Here is a 26611-nt window from a genome sequence, read left to right on the forward strand (position 1 = left end):
CAAGGTCGCTAGAGAGGGGTTCCACTGTACCATTGTACTTACAATTGCTGTGCACAACTTCAAACTGAGAAAACTTCATACAATTATGTCATGAAATCAATTGACTACATTTGACTATGAAGTTCAGCATTTTCCCTTCACTGAATCAATTAATACTTTGGTGGATACAATGCCAACAATTCGTCCGACCGAATTTAATTAAGAAAAATACCATCCATCCATTGCTGTCTATGTACTGAATATTGACTGACAACAAAACATTCAAAAACAAAACGTCACGGACACAGAAATTGTCCAGAAGGCTTGCAGGAGTAGGTAAGAGTAAAACACGCACACTGGATCACAACAATCAACACCTGCCAACCCTTGTCAAACCTCAAGTGTAGCAATTGCATTTTGTTTGGAATTTTCAGCGTGGCAAATGCTGTTTTAGTGTAGCATTGTTTTAAATTTATTCGCACATCTGCAAATCGACTATTTCGCACAAGGATTTATACATTAAATTTTTTTGTGGAAAAAAGAAATATAATGGCCAATAGAGAGTGTTTGCAGTGCCACTTTTTAGTGTGGACAATGTTTTACGACACAAATTCTGACCGCTACATGGAGTGAGATTCAGAAATGAGTACAAGGACTCACAAGAAAGACCAAACTTGTTGCATGCTTGTAATCATAGCATTTCTAAGCTTGGCTTAACAATTTGTCTGAAAATGTAGTGGGCTACATTGCTACGCTGAAAGCGAAACAGTTGCTCTGCGGGTGCCACAACGTTTCACACAACATGCAGGGATCAAATTTAATAACGTTCCAAATCGTAAAAATGTGCACGCTGGGTAGCTCCTACTTTATCAAGTTTTGCTCTACAAATGAACGGTTTGAAAACCACGATTACCAACAGAAAAGCATTTCTCTTCTTCTTCTCGATCGCAAACCATTTCTGAAATCAGGGACTCCTGATTTTGGGATTTGAACTTTCAAGTTTCATCCCAGATTGTGCATGTTCTATACTACATGGAATGAACATTAAGCACCAGGATGTACTGGAATGCTAGTTTTCTTTCTTCTTTTTGTGTGAAAAATAGAAGACAGTGGAATGGCTGGTCATCAGGAGATGGGCAAGAGAGAACAGATGGCAGTCAACATCTTTCACTGACAGAAGTCAATAACAAAACTCTCAGATAGAGTAAGATTGCCAAGTCAAATTCATACACGAATTGAGAACAAACAAAAAACACAAGTTAAACATTTCTTTTGTACAATTTCAATAATATGCCTGAGACGCAAGAAAAACATCAAAACATAATGAGGACAGAGACTAGAAAAAATAACTTGTGTTTTCAGCTGTGCATAATACCCTGCTGTTGTTTCACAGACACATTCATGCATCACCAAACAGCTCCAAACATGCACCCAATCTGCAAGCCATACCAGCAAGCTCTACTTGTAAGGCCTATGCAGGGGAGATAAAAACAGTATACAAAAGTATGACCTAGAGGATATAAGCTTTGGTTGGCTGAGCTGTAGCACCATTAGAATTTAAAGAGTGAAGCCTGCACATACACGTCAGGACCGAGTAGAAAAAGGCCCAGCTTTACACTACAAAGCACCCAAAGAGTTTGAGATGAATGGCAAGACGGTCCACCAGCACCTCACAGACTGCGTCCAATCACATCAGTAGGTGGGTGGAGAGGAGCTTGGGAGAGGGAGAGGGTTGAGCTGTGTCACAAAGAGCTGGCAGGGGGGACACCGGAGTCCTGGAAAGACTTGATGAAGGTGGTTAACGTGTCCACAGCCGCAGATTTCTCCTGTGTCGATTCTGTCAGCTTCTCACACCGCATTCTCTTCTCCTGCAATTGAAGACGACAAATACAACCTCTAATAACGCCCCCAACATATTGCTCACAAACTACATTAATTCGTTTCACACTTAACAATTTTGAACATCCCTGGGGCGCCTAGTTTTGGTGTAGCCTGCACATCAAAGTCATTTAATAAGTCTATCAAAGAACGTGATAAAGTGTTTACACAAAGAGGCTTATAAAGACAGCACTTCTTGAACACAGTACACGCACATTTCTTCACTGCTAGAAACAAACACATTCCAATTTTTCTAAATTTCCACAAAGAAACAGATCAATGTACTGAAGTCTGCCATATCTACCAAACAGAGCTACGACTTTGCTCATGGGGCAATGCAACAACTTACAAGTTAACAAACAAAAGCACCATACTTGCTAGCTGGTAACAAATTTAGTTAGAGTAGGAGCAACGGACCTACCTCTATTTGCTGTTTGAGGTTTTTGGTCTTTTCCTGTAAACTCTGTTTCTCATGCAGAAGGTCAGCACTTTTGCGCTGTAATCGTCGCCGCTCATCTTCCTTATCTGAATGGACAGAACGACAACACCTGTCAGATATAACTAAAAGCTAGAGAACTATTTTTAGAAAACAAACATAGTGAAGGGCTAACAACAAAAATTGAAGGGCTAAAAAAAGAAACAGAAATGATGGAGCAAGATGGAAGAGACAGTGAAACAAAATCAATTCACACGCTAATGATTCTACAGTGGAAGTAAAATCAAAGAAGAAATACAGATTTCTGCATCGACACCGACACCAGAACAAACACTGTGAGTGCATTGTAAAAGTAGAGATAGACAAGTAATATAGAATTGACGGCCAGTGTGAGCAGAGTAAAACTGACACAGGCCCAGGACAGTGTGGTGATGGACGGGAGAGGGATACTCACTGGCTTTGGTGGCGATGTAAGAGTTGACCATGGTCAGCGCTCCATTGCTCAACGTACCAATACCCTTCCCAGACACCTGGAACAACACAACCAGTTTTAGCTGCCTTCACTTTTAACACAAGGACAAAAATCCAATCTGACTGAAATTACTGTTCCTTTGCTACACAGCAACAACTTTTGGAAAAGTTTATACGAGGTATGATCCAAAAAAAAGATCAAATGTGATTTTCACAGACACTGTTTCGCGTATCTGGCCCAAATTACAGCAGTCATTAGAACTACTCTCCTCCTACGTCGATGCAAAGTCACAAGTGCCAAAGCCAATCAGAAGAGGTCTTAAGGTGGCCTTATTTAGGGTTGCCTTTGAGCTTTTTTGAGGTCCTGGGTGCAGTGAAACTTGTTGGTAAAAAGTCTCATTTTCAAAAGAGGGTATAACCAGAAAGCACAAGGGGTGTCATCAGGTCTGAAGGATGTGTGAGGCAAAAATGAGATCACTTGGTCTTTTAGGAATGGAGTTACGGCCCTTCTTTTGTGGAGACTGACATTTTTATGAAGGTGAAGGGTAGTCTGGGTTTCGAAGTTTGGCCGCTGACTGCTAAACTCGTAAGTAAGTTTGGGTAAACAGGTTTCTACATAGTACGTGACATTGACAGTGCTGTTAGTAGACAGAATATTGACAGCAACGGGACCTTCGTGGTCGAAATATACAGCGAATTGCCCTGTTTCTGCTTTGAAAACCTCGCTTACAAATGTGATGCATCTCGTCATTTTGGTATAGACACGCTTTATTTCTGTGTTCTTTGGCACTAAAGTAGAAGGAAACCAAAGTCTCATAATCAGTGACTTCAGTAACAACAAATTTGGGTCTACTGGGTTCACAACGGTTGAGCAGATCGCGTGCAAGAGGATCATGTTGCTCCTTCCGCTCCCCTGTCCGCAAATGAGGCACCTATTTTGCGGCCAGCTTTTGAAGCGGAAGATCATTGAGTAAAATTATCAGGACTGTTCCATATGAAAGTTTAAGTTTTGCACTTTATACTCGCATGTTCACTTTTTAATCTTAGTTCTTGAATTTTGACACAGCAGTTACATTAATCTCGTTTGAAGCGCTCTTCGGAAGTTATTTTGGCTTGTCCGAGTTATTCCCCTTTTCCCCAGTTTCGATTTACCTTTTCTTTTGTCAGATTGTAGAATATGGAACAGCTTTGATTCATGTTACGTTCTTCAGCTTTGTAGACAATTTGTTTGTACCATCATCCAGCTACACTCTTTCAAAGAAGAAAAGATTTTCATGGCGCTTGACAAAAACCCTGTTTTGAAGCACAACCCAAAAGTGACGTATTTCAAAACCTCGTCGTTTATGACGTAGTAACCTAATGACGTCATCTCTTTGAAGTATACCAGTTAAATGGTGGGCCTTTCAACTGATATATCACTTTTCATGATCAGTGGACTGAGACTTGTAATATCGCGGTTTGATCATTTTGTTTGGATCATACCTCGTATCAGTAGCAAATGTATTCATCATCCCGAGGCATAACTTGTCAATGCAATACTCAGTTTTGACAACACTGTACAAGAGTACGCCCCCCCCCCCCCCCCCCTTCTCTCTCTCCAGACTAGAAGCAAAGCAGAAAGGGTGTGATACTCACAATGCAAGCAGGGCAGCTCCATGGAGAGGGCGGGGCGGTGGCCAGGGGCGGAGAGAGGCAGTCCAGGTGGTAGACCAGCGAGCACGTCCCACACAGCAGCAACTGGCCTCCCTTGCCACACTCCGCACACACCTCTCGCTTCTGTACACACGCACACACAAGTCCATGAATTAAAGGTTTATCAAAACACTCATACAATATTGCACAATACACCAGGGCCAGAATGTATGTATCGAGGTCTATCTTAACCTGTGATAAAAGCTTAGCTCGGACTATCTATCCCCAGGATATCATCGATACTTTAGCGCAATGCATGTGTCGAGACTACAGAAAAGATAACTAACCCGAGCTTTCCCCTCGATCTATTTTTGGCATGGGGATTTCCGCATCTCTGCGCATGATAGAATGTCAAGGCCGTTCTAAATTCAGGAATCCACGTTCGAAAGGTGACGTCGCTCTGTTCTAAATGACCCATGTAGACCTTGACGTCATGAAAAGCGTGACGAAATGTTTCTTCGAACTTGGTTCCGGTCTTGTTCACGTGCCATTGTTTTCTTCCCGTTGTTGTTATCTTGTGCAAATTCATAAAAATTTGTAAGGCGAAATGCGGCGCTTCAAGGACATTTGTTCCAGGATTCAAATGAAGTAAGTTGGAGGGAAAGGGAGGGGGTGGGTGGATCGCCATTTCGACTTGAAGTTCAAATTCGTTTTAAACACCGTCAGTGATCACACAAATTTCCGCGGCAAAACCGACATTTATTTTACAGTTCATATACATCAAACACATTAGACAGGTTATCCCTGTATGTGAAAACATGGTTTCTTCGCACTTGAAGTGCGACCGCCGCCATGTTGTTTTTCAACTAACCCTGGGATAAAAGACTTGTCAGCTTCAAAACGTGGGGATTGTTTGACCCGGATTTTAGCGCGAGGATAAAGCTAAACTCGACTCATGCATTGGGATATTTTTACAGTGGGCTGAATTAGCTCGAGGATAGAGTTTATCCCGGGCTAAAGTCTCTATACTCGACACATACATTCCGGCCCTGACAAACAAACAAGCTACTTCCAGTTAATCGTTTGAAATCTATGCCTTATTCATTTCTAAGAGGCACAAAGAATCTATATGCTTTGCATTTAGACAGACAAGCTTTGATTTGGAACCATGACTTCCCCTGTTCCAAAGCACATTCCCAAACTCACACGGCACTACTTAGTGAAAAGCTGTTGGTTCCATGTTACACTCTCTCTTGTTGCTCAAAGCACAATTCTGACTCTTTTTTTCACATTTTATACTTAGACATAACTCAGTAACTGCTACAGACAACTAACTTCAAGCCTGTCAACCATCCACTGAATCTCCAATGTGTATACCCACCACATCAACTCAAATCAGTATCACTTCTTTTTAAATTATAAGCGATTGCTCGAAAAGGATGTACTATAGACGACAAACCTGAAACTGAGAGCCAGCGTTGGAACCATTCTGGCTGTCAGGGCTGCCGGGCCGACTGTCTCCAGGGCCACCTTTAGGGGGCCGACCTGCAAAGTAGTAAAGTTTGGTCATAGTTATCTGACATTCACACTCACACATGGTACTTTCTATACTACATGTCATCAAACAAACTAGGCAGACACGTTTGAGATAAGTTTTCAACATCAAAATTAAAGTATGCAATGCCGACATTTAAGCTCAGATATTCTAGGCAACCTACGAAGTAGTTTCATCGATGTTGAAGATGTATGACCACAGGTATGCCCCAGGAAGTGGTCAAAATCATCCAAATTTAGGGGTAAATTTTGTTATAAATGTTGTAAATCTTGCTGTGATAAGAAGGGGTGAGGCACAAGACCACTTCCCCTATTACATGTAGAGTGGTACAGTGTTGAAATGAGTGACAGGTTAAGTAGAAGCACTTGTAAAAGTCTCAACACTTGTTGTGGACACCACAATGTGACAAGTGCCAGAAGGGCTCACTGACCTCGTGGACGTTTAGAGCCAGGCTGCCCCCCCACCAGCCAGTCGTTCTTACTCAGGCTGTTGTTGTTGTTATTGTTGTTGTTGTTGTGGCGGCGTCTCTGTTGACAGTTCATGATTGCAGTAGTTATAAATCTAACTTTGTAATGGCTGTACATTCATTTTTGAAGATAAAGACAGCTGGTTATTGTCTGGAAGACCTGTTGGAGTTACAGCTGCTCTGAGCAGTTTAGTGAAAGGAAAACAAATTGGAAGGAAACAGCCAATCCGCGCAAATGAATAAAGACATCAATGTCAAATAATATGCATACACATGGAAGAGCACCTCAAAGCTATTTGGATCCTACTGTATTTTCAGCACCGGGCCAGGAAACCAGATAACTATGCATGACAAAGACTACAGGGTGCTTAAGACCTTATGGGGTAAAAATGTTTCATTTGACCTTAGAGGACTTGTTATAACAAGCAACAGCAGTTCTACCATGAATGATTCATGACAAAAACGGATGCCAAAGAAATCAACAAATTGTACGCTAAACTGCTGCAAGAAGCACTCTAGACACTCAACTTACCTCTACATCAAGGGTATAGCTATAGTGCGGGTTGGCCGTTGATCTTCGCTTTCTCTCCACTCTTCTGTTCTGAAGTTCTGTCAACCAAATGCAAATTATGCAAAAGTCAACCACACAAAAAGAAAAAAAATAGTCAACACTCAAAAACAAAACAGTGCGACATAAAAGTTTAAAACAAAACAAGAAGTATTGGAGAGACTGACACTTTAAACAACAAATCAAAAAAGCAAAAGTGTAATCTGCGTCTCTGCGCCTGCGTGTGTGATTCAAAACACAACTGTGTGTACACAGTGAGTCAAATGTAACATCTACGTAATGATCACTCTTAAATTCTTTGAAGAATGCCACAAAGATGTGATTCAAAACCTCACCTTTTAATGTCTCTGGGGTAACTAGGCCAATGCAAGCCATAAATTCCTGTTTCTGCAAAAAAATCACAAAAAACAATCAGTTAAGTTCTTCAATATGGGCACACAAAGCTCAATTTACCATTGCTACTTTCCTCACAAAATTAGTAAGGTACTGAGAAAAAGTTATCTGACGCAAAGGAGCGCTCATTAAACAGCTCAGCAGAGTAATATGACATTGTGTACTGTGCAGAAATGCAAAAACAAGAAAAAAATATCACAAATGCTAAAAACAAACACAAATTCTTGTGGTAACAGTACAACCATCCCATGCAATTCTTCTTCTGCGTTCGTGGGCTGAAACTCCCACGTACACTACGTGTATTTTTTGCACGAGTGGAATTTTACGTGTATGACCGTTTTTACCCCGCCATTTAGGCAACCATACGCCGCTTTCGGGGGAAGCATGCTGGGTATTTTCGTGTTTCTATAACCCACCGAACTCTGACATGGATTACAGGATCTTTTTCGTGCGCACTTGGTCTTGTGCTTGCGTGTACACACGGGGGTGTTCGGACACCGAGGAGAGTCTGCACACAAAGTTGACTCTGAGAAATAAATCTCTCCCCGAACGTGGGGACGAACTCACGCTGACAGCGGCCAACTGGATACAAATCCAGCGCGCTACCGACTGAACTATATCCCCGCCCCATCCCATGCAATGATGCTCAATGTAAAGCAGGGGGAGACCAACCACAGACACTGACAGAGCACGACAAACCACTTACTTTTTTCTCCCCTGGTGGGAGGTGTTTGGCATCCACGACCCTTCGGACATCCTTTACCGTGTTGTCAAGGTTCCTCTTCAGGTCTTTAGCATCAGAGTCAGAATAACTGCGATGAAGGGAGCCATTGCTTTTCTCAACTTTAATTGACTGAACCTGTCGCAGCAAAAAAAAGTAAATTGACTATGAAGCACCACTCACAATCTGATCCAAACATTCCATGTGCAAAAAACAACAACAAAATCTGTAACCCAAACACAATGTCCACTGCATTGCATGCCTGAAAGAACAAAATATGCTGTCAGTAACAAGAGGAGCAAATCCTTGTAATTGTATGGCCCACCTTCGTCATACATAATATGAATCCAGCAAAATAATTGCTGCTCTAACTCCATAAACATTCAAGCAATGATAATTTCCTACCTATCCAACCAACTGGTCATCCATCCCTGGAAATGTTTCTTTCAAAGCTCCAGTGATATTTTTCCTTTTTACATTTAGTCAAGTTTTGACTAAATCCAAAATTTTATGAATAAATTTTCATTTAATTAATATACTTACCCAACTCACATATAGCAATTAACCCTAGTTCAGTGCTGGTAACGCTGTACGCGTCCCCTTGGTTACAAGGGAGACCACTCTAAAAAAGAGTGACCAATCCCATAAGGCCAGACTAATAACAAGTCCGACTTCCGTATGCGTGCGTATACGCCGCCATTTGTATCATTCCAAACGAAGCCCAACTCACTTCTTTTTTAGACCCCAATACCACCACAGCGGGGAGGCGGGAGGGAATAAACAATGTGAGTTGGGTAAGTATATTAATTAAATGAAAATTTATTCATAAAATTTTGGATTAAATTACATATCTTTACCCAACTCACATATAGCAGATTGCTACTATAGGTGGCGGGTACTTACCACAATTATGAAAGTAGGACCTGTCCTGCGGCTACCATAGCAGGTAGCGCGGAACTGCCGTCCTGTCTCAAGGAGGAGACGTCCCTGAGGTAAAAGTTAATGAAAACATCCTCAGACCGCCAGTAGGCCGCCTCCAGTACTTCAGCCAGACGGCCCAACCGGAGGACTGCCAACGAGGAGGCCCAGGCCCTTGCCTCATGCGTTCTTGCTGTAGTGAGAGGCAAGACCGCCCTAACATCCCCAGACTGTGTTTGCCACCAGACATAGGCTTGTCTGATCAACGTGGAGACCCACTTGGTTAACGTTACTTTCGCAATATCCTTACACCGTGCTGTGTTAAGCTTCTGACTTTCTGAGCGAATGTGCCGAGTCCGCGACAGATAACTGCTGAGCGCTCTCACGAGACAATTAACCACATCGGGATCTCCAGGAGCAAGTATCTTGCTCAAGGGGGGAATGTGAATGACAGGAGAAATCTGGCCGGGTTTCTGATTTTTTGCAAGAAATTCCGGTCTAAATTTAAGCGAAATAGACACATCTTTCTCAGTTGAAATATCCTTCGCTAACCCAGATAAAGCATGTACCTCGCCACCTCTTCGAGAAGTAGTGAGTAAGACTAGAAACAAGGCCTTGCGTGTCAAATTAGCCAGGCTGGCCGACTGAATGGGTCGAACTCTTCTGAAGCCAAATAACGCAAGACCAACAACAAATCCCAGGCAGGGAGCTGAGAATAAGAGCGAGCGGCCTTAAGGGAGGCACCCTTAATGACACTAGAAATAACTCCACTGAGTGTAATCTTGTGTCCCAGTTGCTGCAGCGTTGAGGAGATAGCTGACCTTCTAACGCGAAGAGGAGAGGGAGATCCGCCCTGATCTGCCAAACAAGCCAAATGATTGGCCACTTGCATCGATCTAGGTGACAGGGGATTGACCCCATTAAGAGAACACCATTTAGACCAGGCCGCCCAGTGCGAAGAGTACACCGAACTGGTCGACTCCCTATGGGCATGCTTCACGAACTTCAGAGTGGCAGAAGAGGCCCCTGCCTTGAGCAAAGAGCTTCTGACAGAATCCATCCGTGAAGGTTTAGAACCCGAGGATTCTCGTGAAGGATGCCTGATTGCGGCTGAACGAGCTCTCCCTTTCTTACTGCAAGAGGGATCGGAGGCCGCACCGCCAGACGCAGTAAGTCGGGAAACCAGTGCTGGCTTGGCCAAAGTGGGGCGACCAGAACCAGCGCTGGTCACTCCAAATCCACTTTCCTCAACACCTTGCCCAACAGACAGAACGGAGGAAAGGCGTAAGCTGTCAGGTTTGTCCAGTTCATTTCCTGAGCGTTCACTCCCCACGCCAGAGGGTCTGGGAAGGGGTACACGAAAAGGGGAAGCCTCGCAGAAAACCTTGTTGCAAACAGGTCGATCAAGGGCTTCTCGACCTGTGTCCAAAGTCGATGCAGGGACTGGTGAGACAGAGTCCACTCGGAATGAACCACCTTGTCTCCCCTGCTCAGTGCGTCCGCAAGGACGTTCAAGCTGCCCTTCAGATAAATCGCTGACAGCAATATGTGACGAGAGTCGCACCAAGTCAGAATGCGGCAAGCACTGTCCGAAAGACTGAGAGACTGTGTTCCGCCTTGCCGATTTACATGACGCCACGGTCATATTGTCTGTGTGGAGCCTGACATGACTGTTCTTCAGAAAAGGCAGAAAAGCTTGGAGGGCCAAAGAAACAGCCTCCAACTCCAGCGCATTGATGTGCAGGGAGGACTGAGACAAGTCCCAAACCCCTGACGCCGTATGCTCTGCCAGGTGAGCTCCCCACCCCGTCAGAGAGACATCTGTGAAGAGCTCGTTCTCTGGCGACGGGCAGAAAATCGGAACTCCCTGTGACAACCACAGGAGCAGCCAGAACTGAGTAGTGTGAAGAAACCAGGTCCCCAGAGCTATCTGAAAGTCCCATCCCTGGGATGATTGATCCCACCGAGACTGTAGGGCTGCCTGAAAAGGCCTTTTGTGCAACCTGCCTAGTGGGATGAGAGTCGCCATCGACTCCATCTGACCGAGTACCCATGTCAAAACCCGTACACTGGCCAGATTCTCTCCGTGAAGCGAGCAGATCATGTCCTGAAGTTTGCCCACCCTTCTCTGAGAAGGACGAACAGACCAATCTCGAGTGTCGAAATCCATCCCTAGATATGTGAACTTCTGGGATGGATCCAACTCTGACTTCGTCAGATTTATCGAGAAGCCGAGCTGAGCGGCCTGACTGAGAACTTTCTGAGTATGGATTCCGCAAAGATCTCTGCCCTGATGAAGGATCAGCCAATCGTCTAAGTACGCTCGGAGGCGTACACCCTCTTTTCTCAGCAGAGAGCAAAGTTGTCGGACGATTATGGTAAAGATCCATGGAGAGAGAGACAGGCCGAACGGAAGAGCCCTGAACTGGTAGGCTCTGTCTCCCCAGCGGAAGCGCAGCCATTTCCTGTCTGATACATGCATCAGAACGTGGAAATACGCATCTGTTATGTCCACTGAAGTTGCCCAGTCCCCCGGACGCAGAGCCTCCCGTACTGAGGCCGGAGTTTCCATAGTGAACTTCACTACCCGGAGGAACTTGTTCAAGGATGACAGATCCAACACCGGTCTCCATGCTCCCGAGGCTTTTGGAACTACGAATAGTCTGCCATAAAACCCCGGGGACCGTAGGTCCGTGACTTCCTCTATTGCCCCCTTGCAGGAGAAGGGCAGTCACTTCTCCTTGTACGGCAGCCCTTGCCTCCAGATCCCTTGGAGCTCTGCAAGGCGGCATTATCCTGGTAAGAGGTGCCTTTCCCTCTGACCAGAGAAGTCGGAACCCCAAACGCACTATCCCAGTAACCTACTTGCTGTCCACTAGCTGCAGCCAGGAAGTGAGGGCCCTGGACGGGCCGCCCGCTACAACCAGTGCGGGGGCTACCGGGATGAGAGGTTCGGGGGAGGATCATTGGGGGTGAGGCTTGCGCCCCGACCCCCTAGAACCGCCAAAAGACTGTCCCCTCTTAGGGTTCGGAGCTCCACGGCCCCTACCCTTCGAGGCAAAAGACTGATTCTGTGTCTTTCCACCGCCAGACGAAGAAGTCTGAGGCTTGTTCGACGACTGAGGCTTGTTTTGAGTCTTTTGGAAGCCCTGGTGAGCAATACGGGCGATGGCGAGATCTCTCGCATCCTGCGTCTCTTTCTGAAGAGCGTCCAAGGATGTCTGACCCAACAGAGAACCCTCCGAGAAAGGAGAAATCTTCAGGCTCTCGATAGTGGCCTTATCCCTGATCCTGGAGCCTGACAAAAACGCAGACCTCCTAGAATGCACGGCATCTGACAAGGACATCTGCTCCTTGGATACCCTAGCCAGCGTGGTCAAAAGGGTAGTAACATCCACCGACGAGGCGTCAAAGCGGAACTCGAACGGATCGAGTGAGGTAGCAATAGATCTCGACATGGACCTTTGCAAAGACTCGGAAACAGAAGAGAGCTCTAAGAGAGATCTTCCTGTTTCTTCCAAAGCCGCAAGTGATGCCTCAGTATAAGGGACAGCCCTGTCTTTACTGTAACCATCCTCACGTAACGAAGCCAGTTCCGGTGTGACCGGAAGGACCGCCGAAGGCAGAGCGAATGAGTCAACCAAGTTGATAGGCTGCGGGAACAGCTTGAAATTCCGGAAACTGGAAACAGCTTGATCTCCAGCCTTCGCAAGCCAAGGGACCACGTCGTCGGGGGCCTCACCATGTTGCATCAACAACGGTACCGCCGGACCACGTCTCTTCTTCAAGACATTTGCCATCTCAAAGGCAATGGACGACGATTCCCGGAAACGGAAGTGAACCTTCTGTTCCTTCGAACTCCGGAAGTCGTCAAACGCGGAGAGAGATGGAGGAAGCTTCGTTCTACTCTCAACCACCCCTTCCGGGAAATACTTAAATGCCGTTTCCGCCGCCAGCATCACTGCGTTTGACAACTTGAAAGGCAAGTTAAGTTGAGTGTCTTCCGCCACAGCGGAAGCACTCTCGTCAGTCTCTCCGTCATGCTCAAAAACACATTCCGGAAGCTGACCCTCAGAAAGACTCGCATGTTCGATCCAAGAGTCAGCAAGACCAACTACTTCCTGCCCCCCGGGCGGAAGAGGATGTTGCAACTCCCCGATATTCTCAGATAAAGAGGGATGGAACAAATCCTTTCGCTGCACAGGGCCCATCTCCCGACCAACCGAGCGCCGGAGCGCGAGCGATCAGTCCGAGTATCAGAGCTTTCACCGCTTCTCGAGCGAGTTACTTCCTCCTGTGCACGCACTCCGCTTTCACCGGAAAACCCGGCTAATCGCGGAGTAGACATACCTTTGACACGATGGGGCACGTCAGGCAAAGACACGTGGTGAACATCAATATCCTGCGAGGCATGGACATCAGCTCGTGTAACAGTAGCGGAAGCGGAAGGCGAAGGCCGGATCCTGGCCAGAGAGGAAACGTCCGACACACCGGAAGGGAGAGTACGTAGTTCCGCCCTTGTAGAAGACAATTCCGCAGCCAAAGTAGACACCTGCGAACTCAAAGTCAACAGCAACGACGCTACGTCAGAGGCCGCTAAACCTGAACTAACAGGTGCCCCAGACTCAACAACAGCTTTGTCAACATGACTAACCTTGTCTGTAACCTTAGTAGGCAAAATGGAGGTTGCCGGTTTGTCTAAGACACATCAATACATTTGTTAGATGAAGGTTCTAAAACTGAGATCACGGTTTTTCCGGCACTCTTTGTTTTTCAAGGGACCTTCTTTGGAGGAGAAGCTTCAGCAGTTAACTGTCTCGAGCTATGCTTCTTCTTAGCGTTCTCCGCCATGTCAAAAAGACTCACAAAAATTTTTCTTGAAAAAATTTACAAGTCCAAAATTTGCGAAAAAATGTCGCCAAAGTTTCAACAAACAAGGAAAGATCTCACCCAAACAGCATAGGTGAAGTCAAAAGCTCGGCGGCGAACCAAGGGGCGAAGCCAAAGTCCAAGGACTAAGGAAAAAAGCTGAAAACAGCCGGAGCGTACAAAACAGCGACCAGTCTCTTGAAGCGCTGAGTGTGGAATGATTCAAATGGCGGCGTATGCGCACGCATACGGAAGTCGGACTTGTTATTAGTCTGGCCTTATGGGATTGGTCACTCTTTTTTAGAGTGGGCTTCCTTGTAACCAAGGGGACGCGTACAGCGTTATCAGCACTGAACTAGGGTTAATTGCTATATATATGTGAGTTGGGTAAAGATATGTAATTTAATGTTTTTTTAACTTGAACTCGACCCGGCTATGTCCTTGAAATTTTACAAGGTCAACCAAAGTAAGGGTATATCTGGAAGTCACCAAGCATGTAAACTGTAAAAGCTCTGGCATCAAAACCATCTGAGTAAATGATAATTTTCTCATTTTTGACCTGAACTAGACCCAACCATGAGCTTGAAAATTGACATGGCTGAACAAGACTAAGGGTCATCACACTTTAGAAGTGTGGAAAGTTTCAAAGCTCTAGCTTTAAAAAGGTCTGAGAAAACCTCCACGTTAAGGTTTTCATCTATGCACAGCTAGCTGACCTTACACCCCTCATTACCAAGACTCATTTGATTGGTAAGGCGAGTCATTGGAGGAAACTACACTTGAATCAAAATGCCAAGTTCCAGATACTAACCTGGTGGTGGTTGATGGTATAGTGAGGAACCTTGATGGGTGGGGAGGCAGGTCGAGGCTGAATCGGCTGCAGTACTGTGCTGTTCAATTTTAGGGTGCCAGGGGAGGGCAAAGTATTGGTCTGGTTCTGCTTCGGAGTGTTGGAATAGATGGGAGTGGCAGTGATGGGGGTGGGTGGAGCAAGAATGGCAGCAGCAGTGCTAACAGTAGATGCGTTGATCTGTAGATTCACCACAGTCTGAGATGATGCAATGTTGGGTTGGTTCAGGATCCCGGGTATTGCCATTATTGTAGGTTGTGCCTGCCAAAGATCAATCAATCAATCAATCAATATGAGGCTTATATCGCGCGTATTCCGTGGGTACAGTTCTAAGCCCAGGGATTTTTATTTTTAATTTTTATTTTATGTTATTTATATCGCGTACATATTCAAGGCGCAGGGATTTATTTATGCCGTGTGAGATGGAATTTTTTTTACACAATACATCACGCATTCACATCGGCCAGCAGATCACAGCCATTTCGGCGCATATTGTCAAATTTTAATAATAACTTTTGATTTAATTAATATACTTACCCCAATCACATATAGCATTTGACATAGTCCGAGATGCTAGGTACTGAAAACGCTTACCCGTCTAACTTAAGGGGAAGCAACCCCATCACCAAAAAAGGCAAACGTAGCCATGGTAACGAGCCGGTATCCCGGGAGTTACCTCCCATCTAGTGGATACTACGTCACTTCCTACCACAACACGTGGCAACTCATACGGCTTTAAGAAAACTCAAACCATACGCGGGACAGGCAGGAGGGCCTACACTATGTGATTGGGGTAAGTATATTAATTAAATCAAAATTTATTATTAAAATTTGACATTAAATTACATATCCTTACTCCCAATCACATATAGCAGATAACATCAACAAGGCGGTGGGAAAGAAAAATCTAACTCACTCTCAAAACTTTGCCAGAAACTGGACCGTTGCCAAAAAAGGCAAGAAGGGCCCGGTGGGAAAGAAAAATCTAACTCACTCTAACACCCTTGCCAGGAACTGGCCCGCTGCCAACAAGACAGAAAGGGGCCAGAGAAATTCATGAAAGACAGCCAGGATGTCTCTTAGCAAAACATGCTAAAGACAACTTCAGAAAGCCAGAAAGCTGTGCCCAGCACTTCCCCCCTGGACCGTAAAGAAAAACGGCCCAGGAAGAAAGAAGAGCCCTGGATTGCATGAACCCGAGCCAAGAGGAGGGGAAAGACAATCTGCCCCCCCCCCCCCCCCTTTTCCTATTGGAAGGCAATGCCAAAGCCCGACAAAACCTGAGAGATAGTGGTCAGCTCCAAAGAAGAGTAACCAATCTCCACACAAAAGAAAGAGAGAGACCTGAGTACAAAGTACCCAAGTCCAACCCAATGAACAAAATTCAAAAGAGCAAACACATTCCTAAAGTTCCAAGAACTTGAAGAAACGCTCACCCTCCCCAAGCACACTGTACTGCTACTCTGCGCAAGGGTACCCAGGAACAGAGGACAAAGTCTAGTGTGACCATTAACCATGAACGAAAAGGCTCAAAGTCATAGAGTCCGCAGTCCGATCTGCCTGTATGTAATTGGAACAAGAACCCAAAGGCGAAAACACGACTGGTAGGCATACCGAAAAACCGTGAAGCCGACCAGCCAAAAGACTCCCGAGACAAAAAGTTCTCAGGAAAAAACTGGAAATTTATATTCAAGACCAAATCAAGAATCTTCCTGAGTTTGGGCGAAAGACCAGAACGCGTCTGTCCACGCCTGAAAGACTTAAGGACAGACACAGAGACCAACCGGCCAATGCCGTAGTCATAGTTGCCTGTGAAAGAAGGGTGACTGTATCAAGAAACCCGACCTAGCGGAAATCGCACCGACTCACCTCAGAAAGAGGAAGAAGAAAGATTAGAAATCCACCGACACAGGAAACGAAAATGCCATTGTAACCCGCGAAATGCAGGAGACAATCGCACAGGCCAAGGCTAAGAGCCGTAATGCCCGTAGGGCAGCCATAATTCTGAAGTACCCGCCAACACAGGTAAACGAAAGAAACAAAGTTTCAGCTGCAAACAAACGATGCCGGGCCATGAGCCCACAGCAAAGAAATAGGAACATTAGCCAGCCCCCCTGCCCGAGGGAGAGGACTGGCCAAAACTGAGAGAGAAGGTAAGCCACAAAGGAAAACTCCTCAGACCTACATTGTCAAAGACAATGCCCTCCCAGAAAATCTGAATGTAACCTCCGAGGCCAACTCAAGTACAACTTAAGTTAGGACGAAACACCAGAGCAAATCTGATCGCCAGAGAAAGACAGAGTCGAACTCAGCGACAGACAACAATGACCACCAGGTCAATCGTTGTTTCTATAAAAAAATAAAAAAATAAATAAAAATTAAAAAACCCTGACGTAACTAAGACGCCGGCAAGAGAAACAACCTCTCCGGCTAGCCGGAAGTGTGACAGAAGCAGCAGCCCGTGGCTGAAACGACTGTCCACCGACTGAGGCCGGACACCAAACTAGAGGAAAACCTCCATGCACTGTAAGTGCGAGAACAAACACCCTCCGACACCAAACTGCATGAGCATAGTGAAGTGAGGATATAAGCACCTGATCTTCGCTCACACCACCAAGGCTGAACTAAGAACAAAGACGATATCAGCTAAATGATCTACACTGAAAGTGAATAGATCAAATAACAAAGTGATGATCGATCCCAAAAAGATGCCAATTCCAACCCACTGACGTCCTATCACCCCTGAAGAGACAAGGATGTGTTCTAGTACTGACACAACCAAGTCTCTCGACAACTGTTTAACCAGCAGAGGAAGCAATCCCTACGTCACCGTCACCAGAAAGGTGACCGCAGGAGAGCCAAGGACGAAAGCAAGCCAAGGCCTACGTAGCCGTAGCCAGCAAAGGCTGAGCCTGTTCCTTAACTTGCCAAGAAAAGACCAGCAAAGGAACGGGAACAAAGGAATACCATTCCAGGCATGAAAAGGCTTCGCCAGAACCTGCTAAAAGTGGTATGCCACAGAAGGAGACTCTCCGAACAGGAAGAAGGAAACCTCCTCCTCCGCGGAACGGAAGTCCAACATCGCCGAAGAGGCAACCAAAGAGGAAGCCGAAAACCGCCGATACTCTTCCAGAAAACAAAGGGAAAACTTTCGCCACAGCGTCAAGTACAACCTGAGCTATAACGAAAAAAAACCAAAATGTCTCTTCACTAGCCACTGACTGAAATCAGAGTGGCCGGGCGAAAGACAATGCCGAAGTCACATCCACCAGAGGCAGAAACAATACACGGGATAACCGGAAACCGGAAACCTGCGTACCCGAACATCATCCCAACTGATATCCTGACCGGTTGAGAGTCAGGAAAAGCCAGATGAAATCCAAAGACAACGGAACTGAATGGCAGAAGCCACCCTGCCGAAGGCCGGCCGCTGTTCCTTACAGACACCGTCGGAAAGAAGAGGAACAGAATATCCGGACGAAGCCACACCATGCGAAAACGAGGGCTGCATAGACTGAGGCCGACAGCCAAAAAACCCCGGAGGCCAGTTTCCGGTCAACCCCAGCACCGACACAAAGTGACCGTGTGATGAGGGACCTATGACTCCTGTAAGGACCGTAACGGGATGTAACCTCCGCCGCAGCTTCAAGAAAAGACTTGAGCCTTGACGGAAATCCCGACCGTGTCTCTTCGCTGACCCAGCCTGAACTCAGAGTGAACCAGTGAAGGACAAAGACCAAAGTCATTGACACCAGCGGTGGAAGGAAGCACGGAAAACCGGAAAACGACCTCACTCATCCCTTGACCAAGAGGAAAAGGGTAAGTAGACCAACCATCCGACCTGTATAAGCGGAAGTCACAACACCCTCCGGGTGAAGTAACAACTGCCCCAGCTGAGGCACAAAGTGCCGAAAGCCGACTACTATTGCTCCCTCTCTGACCTCCAAACGGAAATGACAGAAAGAGACACAGCGTATCCGGCCAAAGCCGGAAAACGCAGCCGCCGAAACCACAGAACGCGGAAACAAAGACTGTGTAGACTGAGGCCGGAAGCCATAAAGCCAAGAGGCCAGTCTGTGGTCCATCCCAACATCAACGTCACAGCGTACACGTGTAGGAGGACCTCTTGCCAGACACTGTTGCTTGCTTCTTGCCATCCAACGGAATAGCCAGGAAGAAGAACGGCAAATCTGGCCGAAGCCGGATAGCAGCCGCCGAAACCGTCAACAACGGAAACGAAGACTGCATAGACTGAGGCCGGAAGCCATAAAGCCCAGAGGCCAGTCTGTGGTTCATCCATACACTGAAGCCAAAGCGAACATGTGTAGGTGGACCTATGCTTCCAGTCGAAACCGGAAACGCAGCTGCCGAAACCGCCACCGCGGAAACAAAGACTGCATAGACTGAGGCCGGAAGCTATTAAGCCCGGAGGCCAGCCTGCTGTTCCTCCTACCCCGCCGCTACAGCGTACGTGTGTAGGTGGACCAGCCGCCGAAACCGCCGAAAGCGGAAACGAAGACTGCATAGACTGAGGCCGGAAGCCAAAAAACCCGAAGGCCAGTCTATCTCGGCCGAATCCGGAAACGGCCGCCGCTGCCAGCCAACAAGTTCCGGTCCTGAAACAGGCAGAAATGTCGGCCGGCGGCAAGCCACCGCTGTGTTTATCCCGGCCGAAACCGGGAAGGGTCGCCGCTGCCAGTCAACAAGTTCCGGTCCTGAAACAGGCGGAAATGTCGGCCGGCGGCAAGCCGCCGCTGTGTTTATCCCGGCCGAAACCGGGAACGGTCGCCGCTGCCAGTCAACAAGTTCCGGATAAAACAGGAAATGTCAACCGCCGCTGCTGATCGACACCATCTGTTCCTGAGACAGGCAAAATCGGCCGACCAGCAGAGTGCAGGTAGTGACTCTGCCCATGTGAGCTGTTTCCCAGCAGGGAATGTCCCGTCGCCTCACCAGGGCCGTCGGACCAGCTCGGCTTACTTGAGAGTCCACCCGTGAAGGCGGAAACCGCTGAGGCAGGAACCGGAAACCGGAAGGCACGACCAGCGAAGCAAGTGACAGCACACCCCCCTCCGCCGAACGGAAATGCGGCGCTGCCGGAAACAGCCGAGCGCTGCATCTCCTCGTAAACCAAGTACGGATCTCTGAAACGAGGGACTGTAACAAAGAGGACACAAACGCCCCCTGCTCCAAAGCCAAAGCAAAGGAGGAGACAATAGTAACGCTAGAACGCACAGAACTAGCACTATACCAAGAGTAGCGGCCTACGACCGAAACTCGTACTATTCTTTCCGTTAATCAGAGTCAGCCAAGCTGACTAACCAACAAACGAAACACACAACAAAAATTACTGACAAACGCAAGCCCGAACGGACAGAAAGCTCAGTAACACACAATGTTCAAAGAACAACAAACAACCACGCTTGCCCACTACAAAAGCAGACAAGCGGAGGCTAACACACCAAAATATCACAGTCAACACACTGACCAGAATACAAAATGGCGAAAACGCACAAAGTCACTGACAAAACACGTCCCAAAGGACGAAAACATCAGTAACAAAACAGCAACAAAGTTCGTAGAAACAAACAAGAACGAGCTCACCAACAGGAGCCCGCACGGGAGAAAGACGGGTAACATGGCCGGCCGGTGAAGGACTCACACACGGCAGCCACGGGAGCGCAAAAATTCAACAACCTCTCTCACGGGACGCTGAAAGTCGTATGAGTTGCCACGTGTTGTGGTAGGAAGTGACGTAGTATCCACTAGATGGGAGGTAACTCCCGGGATACCGGCTCGTTACCATGGCTACGTTTGCCTTTTTTGGTGATGGGGTTGCTTCCCCTTAAGTTAGACGGGTAAGCGTTTTCAGTGCCTAGCATCTCGGACTATGTCAAATGCTATATGTGATTTGGAGTAAGAATATGTAATTTAACCTACTTTTCACGGCCTATTATTCCAAGTCACACGGGTATTTTGGTGGACATTTTTATCCATGCCTATACAATTTTGCCAGGAAAGACCCTTTTGTCAATCGTGGGATCTTTAACGTGCACACCCCAATGCAGTGTACACGAAGGGATCTCGATTTTACGTCTCATCCGAAAGACTAGCACTTGAACCCACCACCTAGGTTAGGAATGGGGGGAGAAAATTGCTAACGCCCTGACCCAGGGTCGAACTCGCAACCTCTCGCTTCCGAGCACAAGTACATTACCACACGGCCACCCAGTCCACATCTGTTCAAAAGGCGGTTCAACTGCTCATCTGTAAGCCATTTTCCTTAACAGCCATTTTCAAGAACCCATCTACCCTAAAGGATCCAGTTTTTGTCAATGGATATATTTCACCTTTCCATGGCAACCACCTGTCCACAAAGACCACCCACAGGACCGACCAAAAGCAGCAGTCATAAACAGGTTCCACAGTACAACAACAACAACGCACAAAAACAAGATATCAATCCTACCTGCACATGAGCCAGGGGCACGACGATGCCAACATTAGCATTGGGAGGAAGCGCAACAAGTTGGGGTCGTGGGGACAGAGGTCCCACTGGTCTGGTGACGGTGGTCATGGAGGTCGGGGCCACCATGATGGAAGGCGTGCAAGCAGTGGAGATGAGGGCGCTAGACGACGTGGTGGCAGCAGCACCATTGCTCATCAGCTGCCCCCGTAGCTGCTGCACCAGCACTTTCTGCAACAGACCATGACATGCATGTCATCTTGCTGTATAACTATTAGTGTCAGAGCAACGTACCATTCCACAATGCATTGCAGTTTTTTTTAACAGAATATCTTGGCCAACTACATTTTTCCTAATTTAACATGCACTGATGCAGGTTCATTAATGGCTCAAAACCAGAGCTACGCTTACTCTTTCTACTGTTGTTGCAATGACTCCTGTGTGTGCGTGCAGGGGGTGGGGGAGATGATGTACACAGAGTAACTGCAAGAAAACCAAACGTTTACACGACTCACCTTTGACCCCCCCCCAAGGGTGCCAATGGTACAGAAAGATATTCAGACAGGCTTCAGTCAGGTAATTGCTGGCATAACTTTTCTGCAGCCTCCACCTCAGCCATGGCATTGATTTCTCCAGCAGCTCAATCCTAACACAACCAGGCACTGCTTGCACACACTGACCATTACGCATCCACTGTCCATCTTCCTTCTGCGACTTACTGGCATTGTTAGTGCTACACTTCACAGTTCAGTGCTGATGCTTTTCTGAATTTCTAAATGCTTGCCTTTGCCGCTGAAGCTTGTCAGCATGTCTGTTTCCTTCCTCTCCTTCACAACAGTTACGGACTTTTCAAACCTAACAAGCACATGGATCTCATGTAATATTCATACACCACAGCAGCACTATGGCCTAAGCATAGGTGACAATGACATAACTGGTTTTTGGAAAAAGAAACAGCTTCATTTCAATATTTCCCTCACTACAAATTTCAAAATATAACGAGCATGTTAACAGCAGCTTGTGTACATGTTTTTCGTCAGACTTCACTTGACTTTCGCAATACACTGTATTCTTAGGGAGAGTTTATGCTGACCAGTCCTGTTTAAAGCCACATTCATATATTCTAGGTATATATATGAATGATAAGACTGTTTGAACAAATGACAACACAAAAAAACGACTTTTGAAGTTAAACAGATGCTATACACCAGGGTCTGTACACCTTTGTGCCTCTAAAATTTAACAACTTAAGAAAGGACCTTAATAACAAAAATTAAAATTGCATTCAAGAATAATATCAGCCACATAAGATAAAAATAACAAACAAATAAGATAAAAATAACAAACGAAAAAGACTCCTTATTTACCTTGTTTCTCTCTGCATGAGATGTATGCAAATTTATTTTACTGATGTTTATCCCCGAGTACGCTAGTACAAGGGCTCAGCAGACTTTAATTGTGTGTCTGTGTGTGTGTCTTTCTCCACTTAACAGCTTATTGCTGGGAAACTACTGGGCGCAGTTCGTTCAAAAGTTGATACACTAACTTGATAATAGGTCCGATTGATCGTATTAAAACTTCATAATGTTACCTGGGACCTAAATGCGAAATAAACCACAAAAACGACTTGGCCGTAGGAGGAGTTCACACCGGCGGGGCAACACACAGCCATTGAGCTGAGAGAACAGCCGAACGCGTCACACAAAAATACGTCATGACAAAGTTACACGCAAAGCGAAAGAGACTTTGACGTCATTTACTTTTGTTCGGAATTTTCCGTCTGTTCCTGCATCGGGGTCAGTGACCGAGTGACGAGTTTAACAGAGTGGAAATCTGTGTGTGGGGCCAGATCAAAGGCAGGGCAGTACCTAGTAGCTGAAACATGCATTATCACAAGTTGTTTGACTGGTACTCAAGCGGTCTCTTTGATTTTTTTCGTATTTCATACACGGATTAGGCGCTTCGTTATACAAGACGCAGGGGTCGAACTCGAGGAAAAAAGTCGCGCCTTATGACCCGGAAAGTACGGAACAAAGGCTCACCAATAAGAATTGCCTACTTAAGTTACTTTCCCACGATCTCTTACAATGAGTTTTAAAAAAAAGTATAAAACAAGTCGCGTAAGGTGAAATTACTACATTTAGTCAAGCTGTGGAACTCACAGAATGAAACTGAACGTAGTCCGCCGCTAGTGCAAAAGGCAGTGAAAGTGACGAGCCTGTTTGGTGCGGTACCGGTTGCACTGTGCGCATTCACTGTGATTCACAGCACGCTTTACTGTACCTCTCTTCGTTTTCACTTTCTGAGGGTGTTTTTAATCCAAACATATCATATCTATATGTTTTTGGAATCAGGAACCGACAAGGAATAAGATGAAATAGTTTTTAAAACGATTTCGGAAATTTGATTTTAATTTTTATATTTTTAATTTTCAGAGCTTGTTTTTAATCCGAATATAACATATTTATATGTTTTTGGAATCAGAACATGATGAAGAATAAAATAAAAGTAATTTTGGATCGTTTTATAAAAAAATAATTTTAATTACAGATTTTTAATGACCAAAGTCATTAATTAATTTGTTAGCCTTCATGCTGAAATGCAATACCGAAGTCCGGGCTTCGTCAAAGATTGCTTGGCCAAAATATCAATCAATTTGATTGAAAATTGAGGGTGTGACAGTGCCGCCTCAACTTTTACAAAAAGCCGGATATGACGTCATAAAAGACATTTATCGAAAAAATGAAAAAAAGTCTGGGGATATTATACCCAGGAACTCTCATAAAGATCGGTCCAGTAGTTTACTCTGAATCGCTCTACACACACACACGCACAGACAGACAGACACACACACATACACCACGACCCTCGTCTCGATTCCCCCTCTATGTTAAATCATTTAGTCAAAACTTGACTAAATGTAAAAAAAGAAGAAGAAAATCAGGCTCAACGCATAGATTTTTCTTCGATTTGTGGGTTAGCGGTTTGGGTTGGTTGCCCAGCTCCAACCCCTGCTTAAATTTGGTAAATATAGTTCGAAGATTACGAATACGATCAGCACAGTGACATTCCAATGGAGAAAAACTGAAACAGATGCGCAAAGTTCAGATCTAGAGCGGTGTTCTTCGCTTGACTTGAGCCAAAATCTGTTCTTCTGCCGTATAAAATCGAAGGAAAATCAAACAATTCAGGAGCACTGTGCCTTACTTGAGCAGAAAAAAACCCACCTGGCAAACGTTGATTGTCCTTCAGAAAGAGCACGTTTCAATGTGCTTCTTCCTGCGGAGATGGTCAGTAACAGTTAGTAGGTGTTGCAGACGATGCACCATGCTGAACCACGGACATCAATTTCTCTACATCGGGTGCCAGCCAACGCGCTGTTTGTCTCTATTCACTTCCACAACAGCCGACACCCACTCCCATTTCCATTTGATCGCGCATCCAGTGTCATCGAATCTTTGACCACTTTCTTTCTTTATTTGGTGTTTAACGTCGTTTTCAACCACGAAGGTTATATCGCGACGGGGAAAGGGGGGGATGATGGGATAGAGCCACTTGTTAATTGTTTCTTGTTCACAAAAGCACTAATAAAAAAATTGCTCCAGGGGCTTGCAACGTAGTACAATATATTACCTTACTGGGAATCTTTGACCACGTTTTACAACACGCGCGATTGACATTTTCACTGGTACACTGCGTTCAATGCTGTCGCGTGCCCGCGAATCAACAGCGAGCTGTTTCACTCAAAGTTCAAGTAACTGAGGCGGGCGGTAGCAGTGCGTGAACAAAGTTTTCGCGGGCTTTTGCGCTAAGGCAAAAGTAATCGGTGGTTTTTTTGTGTGCCTCCCCCTTTATTTTTTCGGCGGACACTTTTGCTTTTCCGGCGGAACAAACAAAAATTTCGGCGTAAATCCGCCGTTTGGCGGACAATTCCCATACCCGACACTTGAGGTTTACAATGACTAACACTTGCATACTCCAAAGACACGTGTACCAAAGTGGACATGATCCATCACAGCCCTGTCTCCAGACCAGGCAGCAATGGGCCAGCCAGCATTGATTAAATGGCCCGTGTCCTAGCAACAGTTTTCTACGCAGTAAACACCACTGCCACCTGCATGTTGCCGGCAGCCAGCCACCGTAATGCCCCATACTAAAGTTTAAACTTTCACCCAAACGTCAATAATACTTCAGAAAAGATCCTCAGCTACATAAACCCTGCTCAGTTCCTAAAATAATATTCACAGAGCTACAAAGGCTTGGGTTATGATTACTTTTCCCAGAAATATGGCAGTACTGGAGCAAAGAAAGACCAAACTACCCAGAAAAGCAAGAAATCAATAAATGCATTAGCATAGTAGGTCGCACTGCCGCTACCACTCCTGGCATCTCTCAAGGTGGATGCTTTCACAGTCATGGGAACGCTTCACAAAATCTGAGCAATAAAACAAGCCACAATGTCACTTACCTGATGGTTGCTGAGATTCTTGATCTGTACTTGCATTTCCTCAAGCTTGTCCCTGAGAGAAGCATTCTGTCAAAAGAAAACAAGCTGTGCTGAAGTCCAATAAATCTGACTTAGTTCAGGGAAAATGGCCGCACGAAAAGTTTCCGCAACAAAAATCGATATTTCTCAGCGAGCTTGCGCTGGGAGGGTGTTGCTATACAAGACGCGGTGACGAGAAGGAAAAGTGAGAGAAATGTGTGAAAACGACCGTCTTACCTCTGGATCCTTTTGGTAATTCCCGAACATCATCTGCAAGCATATCAAAACACAGCGTCAATTATATTCGTATGCAGACTGCAACAACGAGGTTTGTTTTCGAAAAACAAACGACCGCTTCTGAGGCACCGGAGCCGGAGACCTGTCGCTCCAGACTCTGAATCTAATGAATCATGACCATCACAAACAAAAACAGTTTAGAGTACAACATCATGTTTCAATCACGAACAGACAACATACAGCATCTTACTCTTTGACTCGATATTCTTTCGAAAACAACAGGAGGCACTTTATTTAACTTTGACTGAGCAAAAGTTGGGAAATGGACAAGAAATCGATAATGGGGTAGGAACGAGACCGATAAACTTTCTCGCAGCTCACCTGATGGTTTGCGATGGCGGTTTTCAGCTGAGTCTGGATAGCAACCAGCTGAGGGCACAGTTGAACCTGCATCTTTTCTGGTTGCATGGATTAAGCTTATTACCATTTAATCTGGAATGTTTTCTTTTTGCCTAGAAGTTTCACACTCCTGTCAGGCATCGAGCCCGCATGCACAATCAACTCCAAAAAAACATTTGTTGGGATATCAATCCGCAATGACTTGATCACAAAAGCAGTTTATTCAAGACGGATTAAAAAGAAAATCCATCCAATTCATCAGCTTATTGATGGCTGTTTCAACACGT

The 26611-nt window shown here is 45.8% G+C and overlaps 1 protein-coding gene across 1 annotated transcript; it reads right to left on the reverse strand.

Moving 5' to 3' along the window:
• Positions 1-1238: 1238 nt before the first annotated feature.
• On the reverse strand, positions 1239-26495 carry LOC138970904 (PHD finger protein 21A-like). Its single transcript, XM_070343482.1, has 14 exons — positions 26307-26495; positions 25926-25958; positions 25671-25736; positions 21206-21433; positions 14698-14997; positions 8085-8237; positions 7321-7372; positions 6950-7026; positions 6382-6478; positions 5856-5941; positions 4400-4540; positions 2748-2823; positions 2279-2382; positions 1239-1847 (listed from the first exon to the last, which is right to left on the reverse strand). The coding sequence occupies exons 1-14, from the start codon at positions 26391-26393 to the stop codon at positions 1722-1724; spliced, it is 1626 nt and encodes a 541-aa protein (XP_070199583.1). The 5' UTR covers positions 26394-26495; the 3' UTR covers positions 1239-1721.
• Positions 26496-26611: the final 116 nt, after the last annotated feature.

The sequence above is a fragment of the Littorina saxatilis genome, linkage group LG7, assembly GCF_037325665.1.
Source record: "Littorina saxatilis isolate snail1 linkage group LG7, US_GU_Lsax_2.0, whole genome shotgun sequence".
NCBI classification, from domain to species: Eukaryota; Metazoa; Mollusca; class Gastropoda; order Littorinimorpha; family Littorinidae; genus Littorina; species Littorina saxatilis.